Source organism: Lepisosteus oculatus, chromosome 9 (assembly GCF_040954835.1).
Source record: "Lepisosteus oculatus isolate fLepOcu1 chromosome 9, fLepOcu1.hap2, whole genome shotgun sequence".
NCBI lineage: Eukaryota > Metazoa > Chordata > Actinopteri > Semionotiformes > Lepisosteidae > Lepisosteus > Lepisosteus oculatus.
The window spans coordinates 20,107,557-20,130,868 of record NC_090704.1 but is presented as its reverse complement, the minus strand read 5'-3'; the positions used below and the strand labels follow the sequence as shown (position 1 = coordinate 20,130,868).

The following is a 23,312-nucleotide window of genomic DNA, read 5'->3' as shown; positions in this document are numbered from 1 at the left end:
CTCTGGTGGAGGAATGTAAACAGATTAATTTTCTTATTAAATACATTTTTAATTAAAATTCATTCTATACAGCAATCGCATATTTGGCAACTGTTTTATAAAAGCAATAAGGCACTCGAGGCCTGTGCTATATTGTGAATATAGTCAGTTAAAAGGGTTGCCGGACCGATGCAATGCTTTTTAACTGTGACTATATTCACAATATAGCACAGCCTCTCATGCTTTATTGCTTAAATAGACACTACAGTACAGTATGTGTGAAATTGCAGTGCAATGAACTGCACTATTTGACATGCATTCCGAATGGCTGGATCTGTACTGTATATTTGATATTTTGAACTAATGCAGTAAATGTAAAACTTAATATTAACATTTTAAAAATGCAAACAATCTAAATAATAAACACCGTTAATGTAATTGTTGGTAATAATGATAGGTCCCAAGTCAGCATCTGTAATTACAAAGTCTTGACACTAGTATTTACATATACAGTATTTATCCCATGACTTTAAAGAGGATGGATTTTTCATTGCATCATTAAGGTGCATTAACTGAAAAAGAAGCTTTAGAGTTTTTCCATAAAATAGAAGGTTAAGATATACTAGCACACACCTCAGTTAATATTCATAAACACTAAATCCTTACACATTTACGTAAGTATACAATGAGAAACTAAGAATTGTTGCTCCTTTATTATATGAGTATACACAATTATTTTCATATAAACATTGCATATACTTAAAAAGCTTCTGAACATGATTGGATTATAGAACAACTTAATGCTTTGAAGATTACAGGGTGATAATTCAACTTCATTGCTTTTGAAATCTTTAAACCCATTTATTTTTACGAGTATTGTGTCTCTGTGACAAAAACACCTGACAGTTACTCCTGGGGTGGTCACACAAATTAAAAAGATGGGGCAAAAAGGTATTTGTTTACTATGGTACATTTGTGGAGAAATATATTTTTTTAAAAAACAGAAAACAGACAGTAAATGATGAAGTTCCCACTAGCAGTTCCAAACAATCCAGGATGTGTTACAATCACGCAGCTACAGTAAGAACACTCAAAAAGACCAGACAAATACTTACTTACTACACCCTGAGTACCAGGTTAAACACCATAAGCTCCACCCTTAGCTCCTATGATGGACACATCATGTAATGAGGGTGTGCACCAGTCCTTTGTCACATTTGCTTTATAAAAAAAAATATTTGTACAGTCATTATTATATTTCTTTACCTCATTTCCTGTATTAAAATTTTGACCTCTTTAGAAGAATGGTGAAATAAAATGTGTTAACACTTTATAGGATTTATTTGTCATGCATGCAAAGTTATAGATATACAGTATACAGGTATAGACACACGCTCATCTGTAATTCATAATCAAAAACTCACAAACTCATGATTACTGTTGATTTACTTTATATCATGATGGAAAATTGTTGGAAGAGTACTATATCTTTTAATGTAATAGCCAATTATTCCCTATGGGCTCTGCACATAATGCATGTCACTATGTACTATGTACTATGTATATATAGTACTATGTATTAGCACCCATTGTTTTTCAAGTAATAGTAGCATGGCGTGTAGTTCATTAGGTTATTAAGCAAAGATTACATTCCTTTGAATGTGATGCTTTGTTCTTCAAACAGCACAAATGCCAGTGCATTGACTTTTACCTTTTGTGTATTTAAGCTCAGAAATCATCTCAGCTTTAAATAGGTCTCAATATAGCCTTAAGTCTGGATTTCAGTCAATTAGAATTGTTTGTTCACTGTTTTCCTGGCAGTCAAATATTATATGTTTGTTGTGGTTATTTGTTCACAGACAATTTATGATGATAATAACAGGATTTTTTCAATTTATTGTTTGGTACTGTTTTTGATGTGGATTTTTCTGTAACCCTCTTCAGGCAGTTAAATTCTGCAGTTAAATGGCTTAAAATGGGCTCTTCTCCTGAAACTGTAGTGTAGTCAAATGCATGTAATGTGAATTTGTGAAAATCTTTAATTTGCGAATGTGTACAAAAACATCAGTATACTTTACCTACAAATGAGAAGAAGCGACTTTGCCCAACATGTTCAATTGTTTTTGATTTAGTCACATAACTAGTATAAGTCACAAAAAAACACTTACCCTTGTCACTGGCCATACAAGGAACAACCCAATCACTTCCCCAATACACCATAAAGGAACTTTCTAGACTAGCCAGTCCTAACCTATATGTATTTTGGTAATAAGAAAAAAACAGATAACACATTTAGACAAAGTACAGAGAGAGCATGTCAATATAGTCAAGCATCTAAAGTCTTGATTCCATTTTTATGATGTAGGTAGGTAGGTCCCTTTTCAGGCCATCAAGGCCCATGGGGGGAATGGGGGGCAAGGGCCTCCATTTTTCTCAACCATCCGACACTGGAGGTGATGTGGTCAGCATCATGCTTTGGTCAGCCTATTACCCCCAGTACTCATTTGGAAAGCAGGCTGAGTGGACCTGGGAGCCATCTGGAAGGAATACGAGTAAGCTCTATCACTTACCCCTACTTGGGATTGAACGCAGGACCTTCTAGTCAGGAGTTAGACTCCTTTGTTGTCTGAGCTACCACAGCTCCAATTTGTATGATGTAGTAAGGAAAAAAGACTAAAAGAATTGTCCCTCAGAGCATTACAAACTGATCTAATAACAAACAACCTAGAATTCATATACAAAAGGTTGAGCAACTGTGAATGCTTTAAAGTTAAAAAAGTCCTGATCAAGTCAATGTGTGGTACATTTTCTGTGGGGTTACATAGAAAGACCTTGTAAGACAAGACACCATAAAATGATGTGTGTTTGGTGCTATCCATCAAGATTCCCTTCAGACATAAATATACTTCACAAAATCAACAGACAATCTTTTATAACTAGGCATCTCCTGAGGCAGCTCCAGAACAAAAGGCCAATGATTGATGGTCAAGGACACTGAACTACCCTCTCAAGGCCAAAGTGGAGGATCCCTCCAGGGAGGGAAAAACAACATTGGCAGCAGATTCCATGGGCTCTGTGTGTTCCATGGATAGATATTTTGTTTGCTGTTGTATTACCCTTTTAAAGGATGATGCATAGGGCAGAGGGTGGTGATAAAGTCTTGCAGTCACCTTGTAGACGACTGTGCAACCAACCATTCAAATTGCTTGCAGTTCACAGGTATGCAGATGGGATCACAGGCATGTGAAAAGCAAGAGAGAAAAATCAGTATTTCCACATATACTGTAGCACAGTTTAAGATCAGTTAAAGATCATTTTTATTCAACATGGTTTCAAGAATGTGCAATCACCTTAGACATAATTAAATGTATTATGCAACTAATAGTGTCATATTAAAAAGTATTTATGTACAACACTGTATGCTATTCCTCCTGCATTAAATAGAACATTAACCATTCACAAAGAATAATTCAGAAAAAAAGGCTATGATTTCACAGGTTTGCCAGTTTATTACTTTATATATTTTAAGTGATTCATCAATTTATTCTATAGCGGTAATGAAGAGTAGGAATGTATATTAAAGGTCACCTTAAGGTCAACCAATTAATAAAAAAATGAATAATGAAAAAAATACCTTTTGTCATAAACATTTAATCATTTCATAAACCATATTGCTTAATTATAACCACGTTATAATTGTGCTGCACACAGGCGTTCACTCAACTAATTGTTTTGCTAAAGGTAGTTTTGTGTCCATATATTAATTTAGGTATGACTTAACAATTTGAATGCTTATGCAATATATTATGCATATAAAAAATGTCAATTGCTACTTCAAAGTATCATCATTGAAGCAATAAAATGTGAAAACTATGCAAGGGTCTGAATACATTTTTAAGCCATTGTATATGGAATTTGTAGGAGGCAGTGAAATCTCTGCAGCTTTTAAGAAAAAAAACAGCCTGTACTACACTTTATTATTGTTTTTGATTTCAAGCCATATTTAAGAATTGCTGCAACCACTATTCTAAATACCACAGGAAAGAACCATCTCAAGTACATGTACTACAAGGAAAAGATGGGTAAGCCTGATTGCCCCCTAATATGACTTCTTATGTCAGAAAAGGTAAATATATACTGCACATTTAGCTAGGTACCTCTGAAAGGAATCTATTGGACCTTCTGAAACAGAGGTATTAAGAAAATAATACAGACAAATTTAATAATCTGTGTGGTTACATTGCTTATGACAGATTCAATGCCTCACATTATCTTCAGAATTTTAAGAGGAATTTTTTGGTGGCACTATAAATTGAAATGGCAAATTTCTTAAGAAAAAAACTACATAGATAAAGCAAAAGCAGTCACAATTCCACTTAAATACACTGTAATACACAACATAATTATTTTGTATGCATCCTTCAATATGTAAAATAACACATTATTCCAGGTACAACAGTTATATTTACACAGTACTCTATGTACATTTGAAGTTCAAAACCAATATTGTTATGATGTCTGATTGGAAAAATATTACTTTCTAGCATGCTTAGCTTCAGCTCAAAAGCATTTATAGAACACAATAAAGTTGCTCTGATTTCATCTTGCTGATAAAGAACTGAAATCTTCTGATACATATTGAAACAGCTGCTTATGGGCCAAAATATCTTGTTAGATGAACAGTGTATTTTCTGACACTAGCAAAACGGCTGCATGGGATATGAATTAATCTCCTTGGTTACCATCTCCACTTCATCTGTGCCAAAGCTCTGTGTCATTATGAACTGCTGTTATGGATGGATGCATAATGAAAGTAAGAATGTTGTCATATTCACTATAGCAAAATTTATTCTAAGGTTCTGTTAATATTGTATGTCTCATTCTGCATAGCTCTAAAAAACTAAATATTTTGTCCACTTACTAAAATGATGCTTCTGGATCTGCATAAAACTAGCAATGAGTTCTATAAAACTATAGAGGTTAGAGTGGAACTGTGTCAATGTGTAAGTTGCAAAGGAATAAGCACAAAAGGCTAATTCTATGGTGAAACATAAGTCTTACTTTTCAGCATGCAATCAGCCTTTGCTTGCTCCTGTGTAAAACTGCAGTATCAGTGTCAACTGCAAAAAATGATCTTGCTTTTTGATAAACAAAGGGTATTTTCTGTTGACCTCATAGGTAAAACTTGGAGCATATATTTTTTCAGTTTTTTTTTTTACAGTTAATTGTAGGAAACTTACAGAGGCACATGACTAGTGTGGAGGGTGTGGAGGATGTCACACACCCATCATCATTCACGGGGCTCCAGCCGAAACTGTCAGAACATTCAGGTTCCTCAGCCTCCAGATCACTGAGAGACTGAACTGGTCAGAGAACACTGCTGTCACCCTCAGCCCACCAGCGCCTTCACTTCCTGAGATAATTAAGGAAGTGTGGGATCACTCACCAATTTTTACCGTAATACCATTGAGAGTGTCCTGACTGGTGGCATCATGGTGTGGTATGGTGGACACAGTACAGGACAGAAAAGCCATAGAAAGGGTTATGAGGTCCGCACAGAAAATCATTGGGATCAAGCTACCCTCCATCAACCAAATGTATCTTGACCTCTGCCACAATCGGGCTCGAACTATATCTGTTTTCACCCCTGGGTTCTGGTAGGAGGTGAGTTGTTGCAGCAGTTGGATCGCAGTCCCGGAACACTGACCAATAGGTTCTTTCCCCAAGCAGTCTATATCATAAACAGCTCAAATTAGCGCCTACACAAATTAACACCTCCACTTTAAGGTACTGCACTGTTTGCACTGTATGTCCTGTCTTGGCTGTATTATAACGTCTATTGTCTTAATTTATTGTCCATGTCTGTTTATAATTTTTGCTCCAACATGTAGCTCCATTTGTTTCCTTTTGTTTTTGTAAATAGGACTGAATTCATTGTTAACCACTCAATATGTCCACGTGGGTACTGTGAAGAGGAAAAAATAAAAACTCCCATCAGAAGAAAATAAATCTGTGGGGGTCCCGGCCCAGTGGATGCCCCCTTCTCCAGGCAGCTAGGTATTATATCGAAAATGGGCTCCAGTTGTAATGCTGTATCTGAGAAGATGCTGTACTGACCCAGAAGCAACAGTGGCTTGGAGCTACCTGTCCAAATACAAAGTAAAGTGAAAGCAGCACAGGACGAGAGGAACAAACCTGGAGCTGAATTGGATGCTGTGGATACAGACACAAACAAACCAGGGATATGAGATGTAGGATAACTGCAGACAGACCTGGGGCTGAGGAGATGGCATCAGAAACAGCAGGCGCAGAGAGTGAAGAACCAGGGGCTGAATTGGATACAGAAGCAGAAGAGATCATAGGAGAAAGGGCAAGTTAAAAGAACATGGAGGAAAGAATGCAGTATGGGACTTGAGATTCATAGCAGTGCATTAAGACAGGATAATAAAGAAAGCAAGAAGAAGCAGAATCAAGGAAAAGACATATGCAAGGGGCAAGAAGGAGAGGGGGTGACATACAGTATTTATAGTGTTTAGGAGAGGAAATGACATCAGGAGTGCTTGCTAATTACTGACAGCCGAGTCTGATCGAACTTGGCTGTTGTCATCCCTCTGAACTTTTCTTCCAAACTCCAATTAACAAGACTTCTATGACTATAAAACCTCATAACATTAATGTGAAGAAACATACATAAAACACAAACCAGCAATGAAAATTGTGCAAAATATTGTTGTTCTCCGTAAAGAAACAAACAGAAAAGGAAAGGCTTCTGTAGCCTGTTAATCTGTTTTTGCTAACATTAAAGGCATTACTACAAAAACCTTTAATAAACAAGAAAAGTTGCCTACATTTTCAGTTCCACAGACTCACTCATTGCTCTGTATTTCTTTAACAAATGGAGCTGAAAGATTTATACAAAGGTCTGCTTTTCAATCATTTTTCTATTTATGAAAACCTATAACAAACCTGCACCTAAGAGTTACTTCTGATGCAGGACACATTTGTTTTGCGATTTAAAATTTTAATAATCAATTTATAATAGTCAATTTCCAACTTATGTTTTAAGATTAAAATGTGTTTGTTACATGACACCTTTTTTCCCCAAATCTATTTTATCATGTGGTTTTAATGAATATATGAATTTACTTATCTGAAAATCAAAATGCCATGAAAATGTTCCTGGCTTCAATAAAAGAAATAAATATGATACTAGTATAAAAAGATAGATAGGGATGGTTCACACAATAAGATGTCATGCAAACTATTCTGTAATGTTTTTTGTAAAGTTTTTTGTTTCATGGTTGTGAAAACCCTAAAGATCTTCTACTGTTTTTCCATCTCACCTAAGATGGCAAAGGGAATTATCGGAAATCAACCAACAACATTAACATTCACCAGGTTAAACTACTTAACCTTAGCCATTAAATACTTAACCTTAACAATAGTCTTAAAATGAATTGTAAATCAAATGCAAGCCTGGTTTTGTGATTTTTTGTTCTCTGTTTCCTGCATTAAATGTTATAACTTTTCAAAAGAGTTCATTCAAAATAATTAACAAAGATTTAAAAGAGCTCATTCAAAAGAATGATGACTTTGTATACTAAGTGCCAATAAATCAACTGGCTTTAATTATACAGGTATTATGTTTTTTATTATGTTTTTTTTCTCTCATTCTCCATATTTGTACACAATTTAGCCTTTTCTAGGCTACAGTATATACAACAAAATTAAACTATGAAATCGTGACACAATCAGCAACTAGATGATGTGGTCTTGACATTGTGTAAGCATAGACTAAGTTCCAAATGCAGCAATAAAACAATACAAGTAATGAAGCTGTAAAGTCCCAATAGAAGAGACAGCCACTGTGTTAAGAATACACTTTGCTATGAACTATATTAATGTAAAGCGACAGATTAATTTCCCAAGATAGTTCAGAAATTTGTACTCTTACCTAGCGTTCCTAATTCTGCTGCTGATAATACCAATAATTTTCAACCCCAAAGGATCCCAAAACATTTTACACACATATAAAGGGACCTTTTTTATCCAATATACAGCAGAAGCACCCACCTGGATGCCGTAGCAGTCTTTATGCACTGGCAGTCCCACTATACAGCATAACATTTCAAATGAGGAAAATAATTGATTTAAATGGGAAACATTTAGGCTACATACATTTTAAGATTTATTTTTCAAGGACTTGTTAGGTGGCATATTGTATATCTGTTAGCTGTCTTCTTTGCATCATAGGATGGAATCTGTACTGTTGTACACTGCTAGGGTGCATGTTACAACTAGCAATATATATTATTTATGGGATGCCTATGGGTAGGAGAGCAGCATCCTGTAAACTGACAGCCCTATCAGTCCATCCAAAGTCATAGTTTCTCAATCCCATAATGCCCTGGCTTCTGCATGTGACATTTACAATATGTTAATTTGTGTGTCAATACAACAAAATTGCACATAATGAAAACAGTAAAGTAGCAATTATGGTTACACTGTGAAATATGTACAGTTATTTGTTAAAAACTGTATAATCTGCATAATGTAGGCAGGCTTTAAATAAGAAGTGTGAAAAAGACAACTGAACGGTTCACTCTTGAAATAGTAGTATGTGAACTGGCCTAGTGTGCTCCCTTTGACAGCAATACAAGAGTGAGAATTAGCCTGATGGGGTGAGAAATAGTCTCAGCCAGTTCTTTGCCAGTGGTGAGCTTTAGCTTAGGTTAATTCTCATAAGGCAAAGAAATAACCAGTAGTTCCTGAGAATTTCAGGAGTATAGCAGACTTGTGTTTTACACGGTAGTGAGATTCCTGATGTAGCACCTATACCCAAAATTGCGTATTGTCAGAACACCCCCCTTAGACCCTCCTATTCCCCTCCTTCAAACAACTAAAATCATTTGTAAGTATAGTGGTGTTTAAGTATGTAGTTTAAAGTACTATGAAAACAGCAAATCTAGTACTTCAGTGATACAGCAAATACAGTACTATACTATATACAAAATAGATCAAATGAAATTTAATAACAATAAAATGCAGGGAAACAGAAGATACAGTACATACCGTACAGTAGCTCTGATGAATAGCCTTCTTTCTGTCTCTAATTGTATGACTCAGGCACTTTTCTTGACTTGCCTATCCACTTTGTACAGTACTTGTTTTCCATTTATGCGCAATATTGGGGGTGATGCTGCACAATAAAGAAAGCATGCTGCACCAGATTTGAATTGGAATTTTATTTATTCTTTTTTTTTTTCTATTGCTAATCGCATATACGCGAATTCGTGTAAAATAACATAAAATGCAAGAACACAATTATATGTTCTTGATTGGAAATTATATTTTTTCTGATCATTTGTTAATTTTAGAAAGATCAATTTCCTAGTATAAAACAATCCATTTAGAGTAGACTTTGTATTACTAGTGTTGATAAACAGCAGCAATACAGACATCCTGTTGCAGTAAATGCAGTTCTAATCACAGCCATGCTATAAAGTAAAAACACTGCAAATGTTAATTTTGTCTATTTGTGCCAAACAGCTCAATAATAATTATGGATACAAATGCATGTGGTAGAGTCTATTATAGGATACTTTGGTGGATAATGCAGGGCTCAGGTGATAATATGAAGACTGATCCCAGCTGCAATTATAATGTTTAACCATGATATATCTTAATAAAAGCAGACAAAAGCATTGTACGGCACAGTGGAAATATGTCAAAAACAAAAACCCGCAGGTGTAAGAAAGCATTTTACAGGCCTTGGAAAAACATAATAAATTTAATGCATGGTGTAACCTGTGGAAAAGCAGAAATGCTTCTTATAGAATGAAGCACTCAGCATTTTTCGAACAGATGAACACAGCACAGACTTGAAAATATGTATTTAAATTCCAATTTACTGGTCAAGGTATATGCTGAAGGAACATCTCATTTCAGTATAATATGTTCAAATCTATTTAAAAATATATGATTGATATATACAGTATATATGATTGATAAATTGTATGTAATCAGTATTTAGAATTGCAATTACTCTTAGGTTGCAGATGTGATTAAGTTAAAAATCAACAATTAACATTGTAATTTGTTTCTATTATCAATACACCTAAAATATATATAAATACTCTTTTTAGATTTCTATTATCAAATGAAGGCAGAAGATGGAGGAGACAGACAAATGAGCTGCAGCTTTCAAGTCTTCATCGGTACAATATGAAAGCTCACATAAAAAATCTGATGAACTACAGTATATGAATATAGCCCTAAGCATAAAACAGGTGTCATTTCATAAATCAACCCTTACCAATTACCAATCACAAATATCATTCCAAACCATACAATTAAGAAGCACTTCTAACTACTGTTAATTGCAGCAATCACATCTACAAAAAGACATAATTTTGACTCTTTGTTTGTACATAATGAAGTTTCTTTTAATAAAGTCACCTCTCCTTATGTTGGATTTAACACATTCAATGCCAATAAACCAAGAGAAACACGCCTCATGACAAAATCAATTAAAATGACTTGCTACAGATGAATGTTAATTCTACATACCACATCTTAGTCTTGAATTTGCTAGTGTTTTTAACATAACACTATCCACATGGACTTTTCATGTAGTAAATTACAAATCTTTGCAATACATATTATCCTTCCTTCTATATATCCAATATATGTTTGTAAGAATGCTTACTAGTTTAATTATTTCATTATGTATTTTAAGTTGCACATTCAATTGAAAACTTCACTTGATTAATTTTGAGTTGGGCAGTTAGTCTTTTCTGCACAACCCTTAATGCACTCACTTGTGCAGTGTGTATTTTAGAAAGATACATTTGTAGGCATGTAATTAATCAATGTGTATTTAGTTTTGTTTCTTGCACCATTTAAGGAAAAAATTAACTCCTGATAGCAAAAGGAAACATAAAGGTTATCTGAGCAAAATCTATTTTTCATTTAAATTTATCTATTTTTCAAGTTTGTTTTAGTTTAATTGTTGTCAATTAAACAAGTTGTAACAATCCAGTGTCGATATACTAGAAAACCTTTTATTTTATAGATGAAGCCTTATTAATTGCTTCATGAAAAATGCTCAAGGCTTGAACAATCCATCTAGAACAGTAGTTCTCAAAGTGTGGTCGAAGCGTGCACCACATGGTCCGTGGGCTGTCCATTTCATCTTTCTTAAAGCAAGTCTACGCTGTTTAAGTCAGAGGAAAGAATATTCTAGTATCCGCTACTAAGGCTACTAAGGGGCTCCCCCTAGGAGCACTATTAAGAACTGCAAGCTGTAAATAGTGGAAGAAGGGAATTGTGTGTTGGTTCTAGGTATCGGGGTTTCACCAGCCGTTAAGGGGACCGTATGTGTCTGTAATGGGGTGAGCACCAGCCTAGTCATAGGCTTGGCTGGCTTGAGGGTCTGCCGAAAGGGCAAAGTTTCCCTTCATTCTGTCCATTCTCCTTGGCTGTACTCTTCTGTTGCCTTTGTGTTTTAATGAAGTTTGAGTTATGGCCGACCACTTCGCCTCTTCATTCTCCCCATCAGCGCCTATAGCTTCAGTGTTTTAGTTTTATGCACCACGAATGAAATTATGTCACACATTGAAAATGAGACAGTCAGTTTGGCAGCAATGTCCTTGCCGCCCTGCAGCAGTCTATTGTCATTAGTGATACACGGGTCGACTTTATTTTTTACCCACACCCGCCCGACCCGATTTAAAATGATAAAAGTACTGACCCGAAGCTGGTCCAATCCCGCTCCATTAGAATTTACATCGAACAATATTCAAACATTCATTTGATCAACATTTATTGAAACAGCATATCCAGATTCCTTGTTTTAAACAGACTAAAGTAGCCTAGTCTTGTGACTGTCTTTTTTGTAAAGTGCTTCAGAATCAATGCAGATAACGTAACCTGTGCTTTTTTCTTCAGTTGTGCTGACTAGCTAGACAAACCTGGCTCTTTTGTCCCTCTCTCTTCTTTATTTTAATCTCACTGTTCTGGAGTTGTGTCCTGATCTGCTCTGATGAGGTTGCCATTGTGTTTTTTTCTTTGTAATACACTGTTGTCTGTTTGCTTACGTTTTCTCCCACTTTGACTTGTGATACAACCAATTGGGGCTTAAATATGGTAAAACTCCAGTTTTAAACCTTCAAATCACTTAAATTTAAGATACAAATGATTGGTTTTCTGCAATATTTTCCTATTGGTCATATATCAACCTGCACACGCCCGACCCAATCTGAATTGTTTTAATCCGAATCAACCCGCGCATCACTAATTGTCATGATTGCGTGGTTATGCTGTTTACATTTTAATATGCGAGTGTGGTTTGGCCTTTGCACTTATTATTGTTTGTACCATTTTGTTCTTACTTTTGAATATCTTACTTGGAGTTTGAAAATTCAAAGTGTAATTTAAAAGAAGTCAAAGCAGAAAGGTTATTATAGATCACAGGCTCAAATCTGGGACTCCAAAACGCAAATATAGCGACGGCAGTAACAGCGGAAGTGCAAGTAAAATGCAGAATAGAAGTGAAAATGAGAGTGAGGCACCAGCAGTGCTTTAATTCTGATTCCAACAGCTTGATAAATGTGATGTGCAAGGAAGCAGAGGGTGTGCTTGATGTGAAGTCTTTGCTTCCGGACATGAGACTAAAGTTGTCCAGCTTGTATCCAGATATCACTTCTCTGATTGCTCAACAAAAGTAGCTCCATTCTTCACATTAACTTTTAAAGAAATAAAAACATTTGTAAAATATGCAACTTTGTTTGTAAAAATATTAGTACTTTTCATAAAATTTAACTCAATATTATTTTTAGTACACTAATAGATTTGTACAGGGTAAGAAGTGTATGTAGGCATAGGTGGTCCACTGGATCTGTGACTTGGTGTAAGTGGTCCGTAAACCATATAACTTTGAGAACCACTGATCTGGAAGATAAAGTATTGCTTTAAATGTTTCAAATCTAAATTTGGGCAGGTATTCTAAAATGCACAATTAACTTCCATAACAAAAACTTGTAAAACGTAAAAGTGTTGAAGAGCCAGTGTATTGGTTTTTGATATCTTTTCTCATACAACTTGTAATATAATGTTGTGCATCCCAGAAGAAAAATGAACAAGTCGATATTGCTATATCACAATGCGACAGGCATTACAGTACATAATAATTTGGGGGATCTCATTAGAATAACAAATGCAGCTCAAAAGAATATATACTGTTGCTCAATTAAAACATAGTGGTTCATGTTTTACATGACTATCTCATTGGGCAGATTCATAAAATTATTAGCATTTTTGTTTTGTTAACTGTTTGAGTGACATTTTTTCTTGGGAGACCAAAAGCTGAGTTTCAAATCTAGTGTTTGTTGTTAATTAAGTCAAAAGTGGCAAAACAAGTTAAGAACCTGCATAACTGATCATTCAAATGAGAGTAGAACAGCCAAAGATACAACCATTGTCTAAATTTTTAAATGGCATGACCGAAGTTGTGAACACTGAAGGTACCTGAAAATTAGATGTTCTGCTTCTACAGTACAGTATGTCCGTTTCACAGAGAAATCATAAAACCAAAAGAAACCAGGAAACCAGGTCTGTGAACGCTCCATGTCCTAAAAGGTAGAGGGGTCACCACACCTTAGGTCTTCCATCTGCTCCATCTGTGTAATCATTTTCAGACTACAGTGCAACTAACCTGTGCATCAGGAGAATGACTGTAGCTTGCCTTCTGTATGAAAATTATGTACATACTTGGAGGCTGTTCAAGGGTAACAGTGACAGCTGAGAGATTAAATTTCCTGTTTTGTCTTCTGTGGGTAGGTGAACAGATTAGGTGGTGGATGAGAAAGAAGTGGAGTGCTTTATTCACCAATGAATGCCATTTAGCTCCTGACAGAAGATGTGTGTAGAAATAGTAGTAAGAATTACTTAGACTGTTGCAATGTTCAAGCCAACTAGTGAGATGGTAATAGTGTGGAACACAGCATTGCAGACTGATCTCAGTGTTGTTTCTCAGAGATGTATAGATAAATTAAATGTATTCTTAAGACAACAGTTTTTCCATTTCTACAAGAAATCTAGAAGCATAGCTTTTCCACCAAGAAAATGCATGACTAAAATTGCAATGGCATGATTTCCAGAAAATTATAAGGGTCTTCCTATAACTACTGTACCTAGCTTTTATTACACTTTTAATTTATTTCTTAAAATATTTGACTCATTCCATTAGCCTAGTGTATTGTTTCTCTTTTATGCATCAGTTTAATGTATATGAAGTTTTGTGAGGCTACAGTATACATAGTGCCTTGAAAAGTATTGACCCCCTTCCAAGTTTTTTAAGTACTGTACAAATGATGTACAGTATGCATTTTTTCAGCTTTAAATCAAACTTTAAATGCCCAAACTGATAACGTTTATGGGTGAAAGAAATGAAATGTCAGGAAAAAAATTCCATTAAAAAAAATCTTAACCTGAAATATGTTAAAGTATTAGAAATTGTGACAGCATTTGCAACCAAAGTATTTTCTGATAAGTCTCTGTCAGATTTAAACACTGCTTCATAATATATAATACTCTCTATATAAACAGTTTCATATTATATATTTAATATATTTCCTGCAAATAGAAAAAAATACAACATTGCAACAATATTTGGATTTGTTTTCGTTTAGCCTGAAACTAATTTTGTTCACATTATATCTGAAATATCTCTACTTGGTAATCATATCTGTTTACATATACTCATGAAATGCTGCGTAATTAGTTTTTGAACTCATTATACATTCCTGTTACTGATAGTACTGCAGTAATCTGAACAGCTTCCTATTAATGCATGATTTCCCCCGATACATCTAAGATCAGTCGCTTCTTGTGTGACTGTCTGCACTAAATATATGCTAGGACATACACCACTGCTTGTCATAAGGAACATCTCCTTGATGTTAGGACAATGTAAGCTTCGGGGAACTAATTCTACTAAAGTAAATAGTGCCTGATTTCCATCTGTAACACTAACATCCTCAAAAAGGTGTGGAAAAAGTGTGGAAGTGCTTAGAAAACACAAATGTTATGACTTAAACAAAGACAGAGGTGTCATTTTGGGAAAATGTTATACTAATTTCATTACTTTCTCATGTCCTTTGTCAGGATTGCTGCTATTTATTGAGAGAACCTGTAAAATGAGACACAGCTTGTCTGAATGTCCAATTAGTACAAAGAGGGGATGAAATTCCATGTGATGGAAAGGAACCAGTGGGATGGGCTCTTTGTGTAATTGGTCATTCTTCAGTGTTAATTAAGAGATTTATCAAACCAGATAGATGAAAAAGAGTTTCTGTAGAGTAAACTGTATCTGTCTCTGTAAGTTCCTTCAGAAACTGAATTTCAAACCACAACTCACAAGCTATATGAAAAATCAACCATAAAATCAGGGAGCTTTGGAAATAAATCAGGAATAAGGTAGTGAAGTTCTCTGATCATTAGATGGTCAGTTATTCATTCAAGTACATTGATGTTCATCATTAAGATGTGGAATATGAATCTTACCATCCAGACAGTATCTAGATCAGACCAACCTTCCAATTTGAGCAGCCAGGCAAACAGGAAGCTGTTAGAGATGCCACAGTTAATCTAATGATGACTTTGAAAACTTCAGAGTGTCTGAAATAGGCATCACTGTCCAAACCTCAACAAAATCCTGTATGGCTGAGTGGCAAGAAAGAAGTATTTACTGAATAAGGTTAATCGTAAATGTCTGATGAGATACTGGTATACTGCAATCATGTGGCTAAAGGTTTAATGGTCGCATGAGAGACAAGTTGAATTTTTTTTATTTTATAAGTGTAAAATGTTACATCTGGTGTAAAGAAAGCCGCACATGACTCAATTAACATCATCCCTACTGTCAAATATGGTGGTGCCAGCATTATGTTAGGACTAGGAAGCCTATCAAGACTGAGGGGAAAATGGGTAGAGCAAAGTACAGAGACTCTAAAAGGAAAACATGCTTGATTAACCTAAGAATCTAAAACTGGGTCAAAACTCACATTGTAGCAGGACAGACATAAATCACAATGTCAAAGCCACACTGAAGCTGTCTGACAAGAAGAAAATAAATGTCGCTGAAGTCGTCATCACACTACAGGGCTCGTCACAACTTCTAGTCGGAGAGCATGTAAAATCTTGCTGCTGAATCTCGCTGCCTTTTCTGTCCTAGAGGGTGTCAAACTATACGACTAGGGATCGCAGGGGGTGACTAACACAACTTTACATCACGGTTCCAAATCTTGTATTGCGCCACGAGTACCACGAGGTTGCCTCATTTAGGCAGCCAATTAACGTGGAGCATATTGGAATAAGAGGAGGTGCACCACACGAAAGTAAACAATTAACATGGAGAACAAGCACATAAACAACTTGAAAAATGTAACATTTGTTTTCCATAAAATAAACATCTTCAAAAATATAATTCTTCTTTTTAAATATAGAACAAATTTAAAAAAATAAAACACCTTTGAAACAAATATTGTAAACAAATTAGTTTTGCTCTATAACGTGTAATATAATAGGCACATCATCTCACAAGTACACATCTGGCTCACTGCTCACCCTATGACTTGCAACTCACTACAAGAAAATCAAACCAGTTTAAATTTACCATAGCGAGTCGCAGACAGGACTATTAAGAGCGTTATGACTGAGTTGCTGGGGGTGTCACACTACACAACTGATGGTAACGGGCGTGCACTGCGACTCTCTCCAACTTGCTGCGATTTTCTTATGATTATGTAAATAAAGGCCACTGTACAACTGAAAAGTCGTGTAGTGTGACGCCGGCATGAGTTGCCCAGTCAGTCCTGACTCAAAACCAACAGAAAAATGTTTGCAAGATTTGAAAGCAAGATTTCATTTTATACATCACTTTGTAGTCATTTAACCTCTTTCACAGAAGTCTAAAAGAAATTCTATACATTTAAAAGAAACTCTTTACATTACTTGTAATTCATCAAAATGTGATATTATAGGTGGGAGATGAATACATTTGCAAGCCTTTATATTTATAAAAATGGATGGATAACTGAAAAATACCAAACAGTAAACAATTAATAAACAGTAAACACTTAATATTATAACAAAACTATTAAACAGACAGTTCCTTTTTCCATAGTGTTTTTTATATATAAAATAAAAATAGGGACCAGGTATCCCCAAAACATGCACATAACTGGATTAGCACCTCTGGGATTCACAGCTACGGCCGTATTTATTCCCAGCAATACGGTGATTCCTGCAATTTCCCATATGTTTGTAGGCATGTATTTACAGTATATCAGTGAGGGAGCAACTGCTTCTCCTCTAATAGGTGCTCAACCTCCTATATTTTGCTGCTGATGTTATATTGTGTTGAGCCTGACTGCACTTCCTCTTTCTTACCATGTGGGTACAGCAGTCGTCACTGTCAACTAGGACATAAAACACAGTTGATATTCAATTAAATTGTCCTTGTGCAGGTGGATGTTCAGCAGTGGACTGGTATAGTTTGGCCTTGCTCACTTTGTCTGCCAGGTTAGGTTCTGTTGCTACTCCCCTTAAAATGAAGCATCAATGAATAATGGATGCATGGAATCTATGGTGCATTACTTACAAAATGGTGAGACATTGTACTTGTAAATAGAGGGCATGCAGAATTGTTATGAGATGATTAATTACTCTTTGTTTTGTCTTTGCAGCACCAAGCACAGCACTGTATGGGATTACAGGAAGTGCTGAAGTCCTTTTTGCCTGCTGGTACCTGGTCTTGGCACTTTCCTCTTTCATCAGTGTATATTAGCCGAGGACAGCCACTCACAAGGACTGTAAAGAACCCTTAAAGCATTTACGAATCCTCTGACATTGCTGGATGACGGCTGGATCCAATCTGGTACAGTTTGTTAAAAGCAGCGTGGGATATAATCAGCATTACTTATGTGGGGATGATCACCTTCTGTGGAATTTCTCATTATGTAAATACTTGAAATTTAGTTCTCTTTTTTTCTGATTACCCTCATTACCTTGTGAATCAGTACACATTGTCATTTTCAAACCTCTAAAAAAACTATTTTTTGGGGGGGAGGGGGCATTAATTGTCATTTTCATGTCTGTTATCATATATTGCTAAAAAAATGCTACATTCTAGTTTGCCAAGTCAAGAATCCAGATTATGGCAGCGAATAATTTCTTTAAGACTTCTGAAGTCAGTGTTCAGTGTTACAACTCCTGAATTCTGCAGTGAAAAAGAAATGAAAGCTATGATTTACATGCCACTAAATGACATTCTTGAGTGAAATGATTGAGAGAAAAAAGACCTAAAAAGATGCATACATGCTTTTATCACAAATTGTGCTCAGCTGACAGGTTATAATTAAAGTAACACATGTAGAATAACACTGTTTATCCCACAAAGGTCATCAGAATCTTTAACATTTTTGTCTCTTTTAAAGAGAATGATTGCTTAGATGCTGTTTATAGGAATAGAAATATATCAATCAAGAATGTTTTGCTACAATTTCTTCCTAACCATTTGTGAAAATATGTCAGTTATGCTAGAATAAAGAAGGAAAAGCAATCTTAACTTAAAACTTGAACAGATATATTGAGGGTAACATAGAGTTTAATAGATTAGGTAAGTTGCAGATTTGTTTGTTTTATGGTGGTGATATATTGGTAATATGTATTGAATATCCCTTGTATACAGTCTAGACTGATTGGTATAACAGACCCATATAATATAAAGTATACAGTACACACTGTATAGATCTTGTTGTATTGGATATAAAAGGTGCAGGGGTTTGCCATTAGCATTGTGACCTTCATGTGCCTGGCTTATGCACTTCCCAATACTGCTGTGTGAAGTAGATAGGGGAGAAGACATGCACAGTCCTTTTGTGAACTCGGTGAAAGAGTAGAAATGTAAACTGTAAGTTTCCTCACAAAGAAAACCCAGAGGCTTTTTCTATATGTTATGCATTTCTAAAACTAGTGACATCCTTTTGCCAGTAATTGGAAGAGTATGCTGTTGATATTATACCTTTTTCTGTTTCTGTTAAATCAGAATTGAATGTTCCATCAAATATTTTTAAGACTAAATTGGTTAAATGTTTTTAATTACTGCATTTGAACTTAATCTTTAAATATTACAGAGGTAAAATACAGCTCCCAGTCTTGTACTGTATATCCTAGTTACTCCACAAAGTTGGCCTGTATGACAGAGACAAACACATTTCAAATCCCATATCTAGCTATCAACAAAACCATATGTGAAACTGCAAACATGTGTCAAACATGTCAAACACAGGACATCACCCAGTTGAAAGCAATCCTTGCTGTCAAGCAATGCAGATATACATTATGAGCTGCTTTTCATTGGAAGGAACCTGGAAGCTTGTCAGAATGGAGTGGAAAATAAAATAAATTACAGACAATCCATTGACAAAAACCAGCTTCTGTCTGCTAAAACTTAAAACTGGGATGAAAATTCACCAATTAGCAGTAGAACTATTTTAAAACACAAAACTTGTCCCAGTGCTTGCGGTCCTGAGCATACTGACATAAGTCAAAGTCATGGACAAAGCATAATCAATCACCAACCAACCAAGGGGACAGAAAGTGGGCAGTTTTGCACCATGCTACACTAGTTTTACTTCTCAGTTGTTGCGTATGTATGTTTTTAAGTCTCTGGAATTATAAACCTCTACAGCCTCATTTGTATCCTGGGTTTGGTAGTGTGCCATCCATAAAAGTGTTCAGTTTGAGCATTCAAGTTCGGATTTAAAATATTCATACATGTATACATCATTTTTAATTCAACAACATTAGACATGGTTGGAAGGGTGTGAATCCTGAATTGTATTAAATGTTTATACTATACCAGAAGGCATTAAAATGCAATGAATGAGTATTGTAGCCAATACAATTGTAGTTTTAATGCTACACATGTGAGATACATTTTTAAAAATGCAATTTTAGAAATGCTAATGATTAGAGAGAGTAATTCTGTATTATGTAATAAATTATCAGTGCATTTTCAGCTCTGATTACCCTTTCAGATTTTGTTTTCCACATGTCTCTTATCACTGAATACTGTGATAATGTTTTATCAGGGATTGAATCACATAACCGAGTAAAGGCTAAAAACATGTATGCATTTCATTATCTTCATTAATGGGTTGTAGCAAGAAGTAGGCATACAAATTGACCACTTAAACTTTTGAAATAGAGAAGTCTCTTAAAATAATTAGCGTACTAAGATTCTCATTTATAATCATTGTATATTGACAAGAATGAAGACATACAGTGTAAGCCAACATCTTGCCTTAAAGCATTTACAGAAATGTAACTTCTTTCAACCTATTGTTAATGAAACTATTGGGATACCCCATCTTTTGAGAAACTCCACTGAAACACTGAAAAAATAATACTTTGATTATATTCTGTATGGTGATGGCAGGAGCCTTGGTACTTTCTTCTCTTTCTTTCTCATCTTTTATTTTATTGTAGTATGCTTAAATATAAGTCAGATTCTAAGGTTATGATATACACTCTAATGAATACAGTACATTCCATTTCTTAAACTTTTTTATGAGCAGGTCAATTTTATGACATATAGTAGAGATGTGGCTTTTGAATGTTTATACAAAAAAAAACATTTTTTGACTTTTGAGTTGGTAAAAAAGTAATATTTCCTGAAAGTGGCAACACTACATTCATGGGGTCTAAAAAAACAGCGACTTACAATAATTAAAAACTGGCTTACAATAATTTGATTAGTTGGTATTAAATTACCCCCTTTTTAGATATTAAGTGATTATAATGTTGGTAATGTTGGTACTGTTTCCCCCAGTATTTTGCCACCTTAGTGATGAAGTATTTGAAGCTAAGTCATATACAGCAACAATGAAATAAGTTGGAATAGTAAAAAGGCTTTTAAGTAAACCACATGGCAACACAGGGATGTATTAAATGTGCCTTTGTTGTATTTAATTAAGTTAAATACCACAGTCAAGACTCATCTATATAACAATTAATATAGTTGTAGATAAGACATTTTGGAAGCCCTAAAAGCATTTATTAATTGGGTACTCTATAAAAGTATTCATTAAGTAAAATGAAACAAGAAAATAATATTTTTCTCCTTTAATAATTATTGTAGACTATAAATTAATTTTTTACCCCAAAATGAAAAATATTATCTACAGTTAAAGTAAACAATTTAAGCTACTGAAGAAAATAAATCCTAATAAACCAGGCCTGGTCTTATGTTAAATATGCCATTTTGTAAATACTGTATACCAGGTCTGCATAAGCCGTCCATTGGTTCAGATACATTAGAACGTATTATGTGAACAAGTAAAAGTTATTAAATTTAAGTTATTATAAAGTATTAAATACAGTATTATTTGTAAATGACAGTAAGTCATATGATGGAAAAAGGACATTTTTCAAAGTACAATAATGCTTTATTTAATGTTTAAATCTAATTTAACTGAAGAAGAACATCTGAGAATGAAGTCTAGAAGAACAAATCGCGCTAAAGAAATAATCCAATAAATATAAAGTGTTTAGAGTTAAGTGCCTATTAAAAACATTAAATGAATTTAAATGAAATAAAGCAAAGCTATTTTACTACAGCTACTCCAGCCCTGACACCTTACTTACCTTAAACCATACTTCAAGTGTTATTCAATGACACTTGCTGAAAACTTTAAATTTTCATTTGAAGCAGAATTGTTTTCATTTAATATTTTTTATGTTACAGGTATTAATAGCAGCAGTTAATAAGACAGACGTGTAGAGGAAAAGTAATAATGTTTTTTTACATAAAAGATTAAAATCATTTTATTGGGGTAAACAAAACCTTAGATTACAGGAAGATATAAAAGAACACAACTCTAATTTTATTAAGTGTAAAATTTAAAATGGTACCTCAACAGTAAAACCCATCAAATAACTCTTGGTTAAATACAGGATTAATTATATGGTGTATATTTTATTGTTTGTGTAAAAGGAATATGAATATAAAATATAAACTAAAAGTTCCATGTGTTATATATATTATTTTTCAGTCGCTTGAAATTTAGTTGAATAATTTACAGTTAGCAAACAACATTTATGTGTGGTTTACAGTCAATATAATTATAATCGGTACCATTTATTTCAGGTTTTAAAACCCACCTTCAAAAAATGGTTTGTCTTCCTGAACAGGCAAGCCATTGGTCTGTTAGCTTTTCTCTTCATATAGTACTGTAGGTACTTCCTTCAAGTTCACTTAATCTGGTTATACAGCATATTATGACTGGGAATATATGTGAAAATACTATAATTGCTCTGAAGTTTTGTGTTAAGACATTATGTGCAAATTGATCTGTACAATTAGAGCTCTTCATTGTGGTTAAATATAATGTGGTCAAGTAATATGGTCAGACCGGTAACAAATTGTTTTTTAAGAAATACAGTACAGGTAATGTAATCTTTGGGTGTGTATCATTTACATAAAGGCAGGATTTAAAGCACAATCTAGAAATCATCGTATTAGATTATAGCATATGTGTTGTAATTTTGTTTATTATCATCTTTAAAAGAAGTCATACATTACTGAGAAGCATTCAAAACATACAAAAAATGCAGTTGGTTCCAATAATCATACAGGTATGTTGCATTTTTTATGTTTCTCAGTATATACAGTATTTACTGTACATATCCCTTTAGCTCTAATGCAGTGATTTTGATTGTATATGTGCATATGGTGATCTGTGTTGAAGCAGATATGAAAAATTCAATTTTATTTGTACTGTATTATTTAACAGCACACTCTTAAAAGTCATACTGTAATTCAGATATTTTTACAAAAAATATATATATACATCTACTACCAACCATATAAGCCTGCCCGTTTCCCCTTTCTGTGAAAGCTTTCTAAATTATGCATTTTCCTTAAAAATGTTAGGATACGTTTCCCCTCAAAACAATGGTGCTCCCTCATATTATACAATACAGTATGTAGCAAATATTTGATTCTATTGGCCATGTGCAGTATTTGTTGTATAGCAAAGAAGTTAGTTTTTTTCAGTGTTGGCAGGTGTGCTATTTTAAATATTGTAGCCTTAAATAATAAGTGTAAAAGAGTCAGTTTACATAATTTTATAGTAAGAATATACCTTTTCCAATACATTTTTAATTGTACCCTTAGTTAAACTGACAAACAGAAAAAAATATGTGCAAAATCATTGAAGATTCTAATAAGCCAAACCCCACAGGCCAAAAGTCAGGGGAAGATGCTG

At 34.4% G+C, this 23,312-nt stretch overlaps 1 protein-coding gene across 1 annotated transcript in view; it reads left to right on the top strand.

Moving 5' to 3' along the window:
• negr1 (neuronal growth regulator 1) overlaps positions 1–20,062 on the top strand; it is a 514,135-nt gene extending 494,073 nt beyond the window's left edge. Inside the window, exon 7 of the mRNA XM_006634980.3 lies at positions 17,727–20,062. Coding sequence (XP_006635043.1) covers positions 17,727–17,827 — 101 coding nt within the window. The 3' untranslated portion in view covers positions 17,828–20,062. The remainder of the gene's footprint in view (positions 1–17,726) is intronic.
• Positions 20,063–23,312: the final 3,250 nt, after the last annotated feature.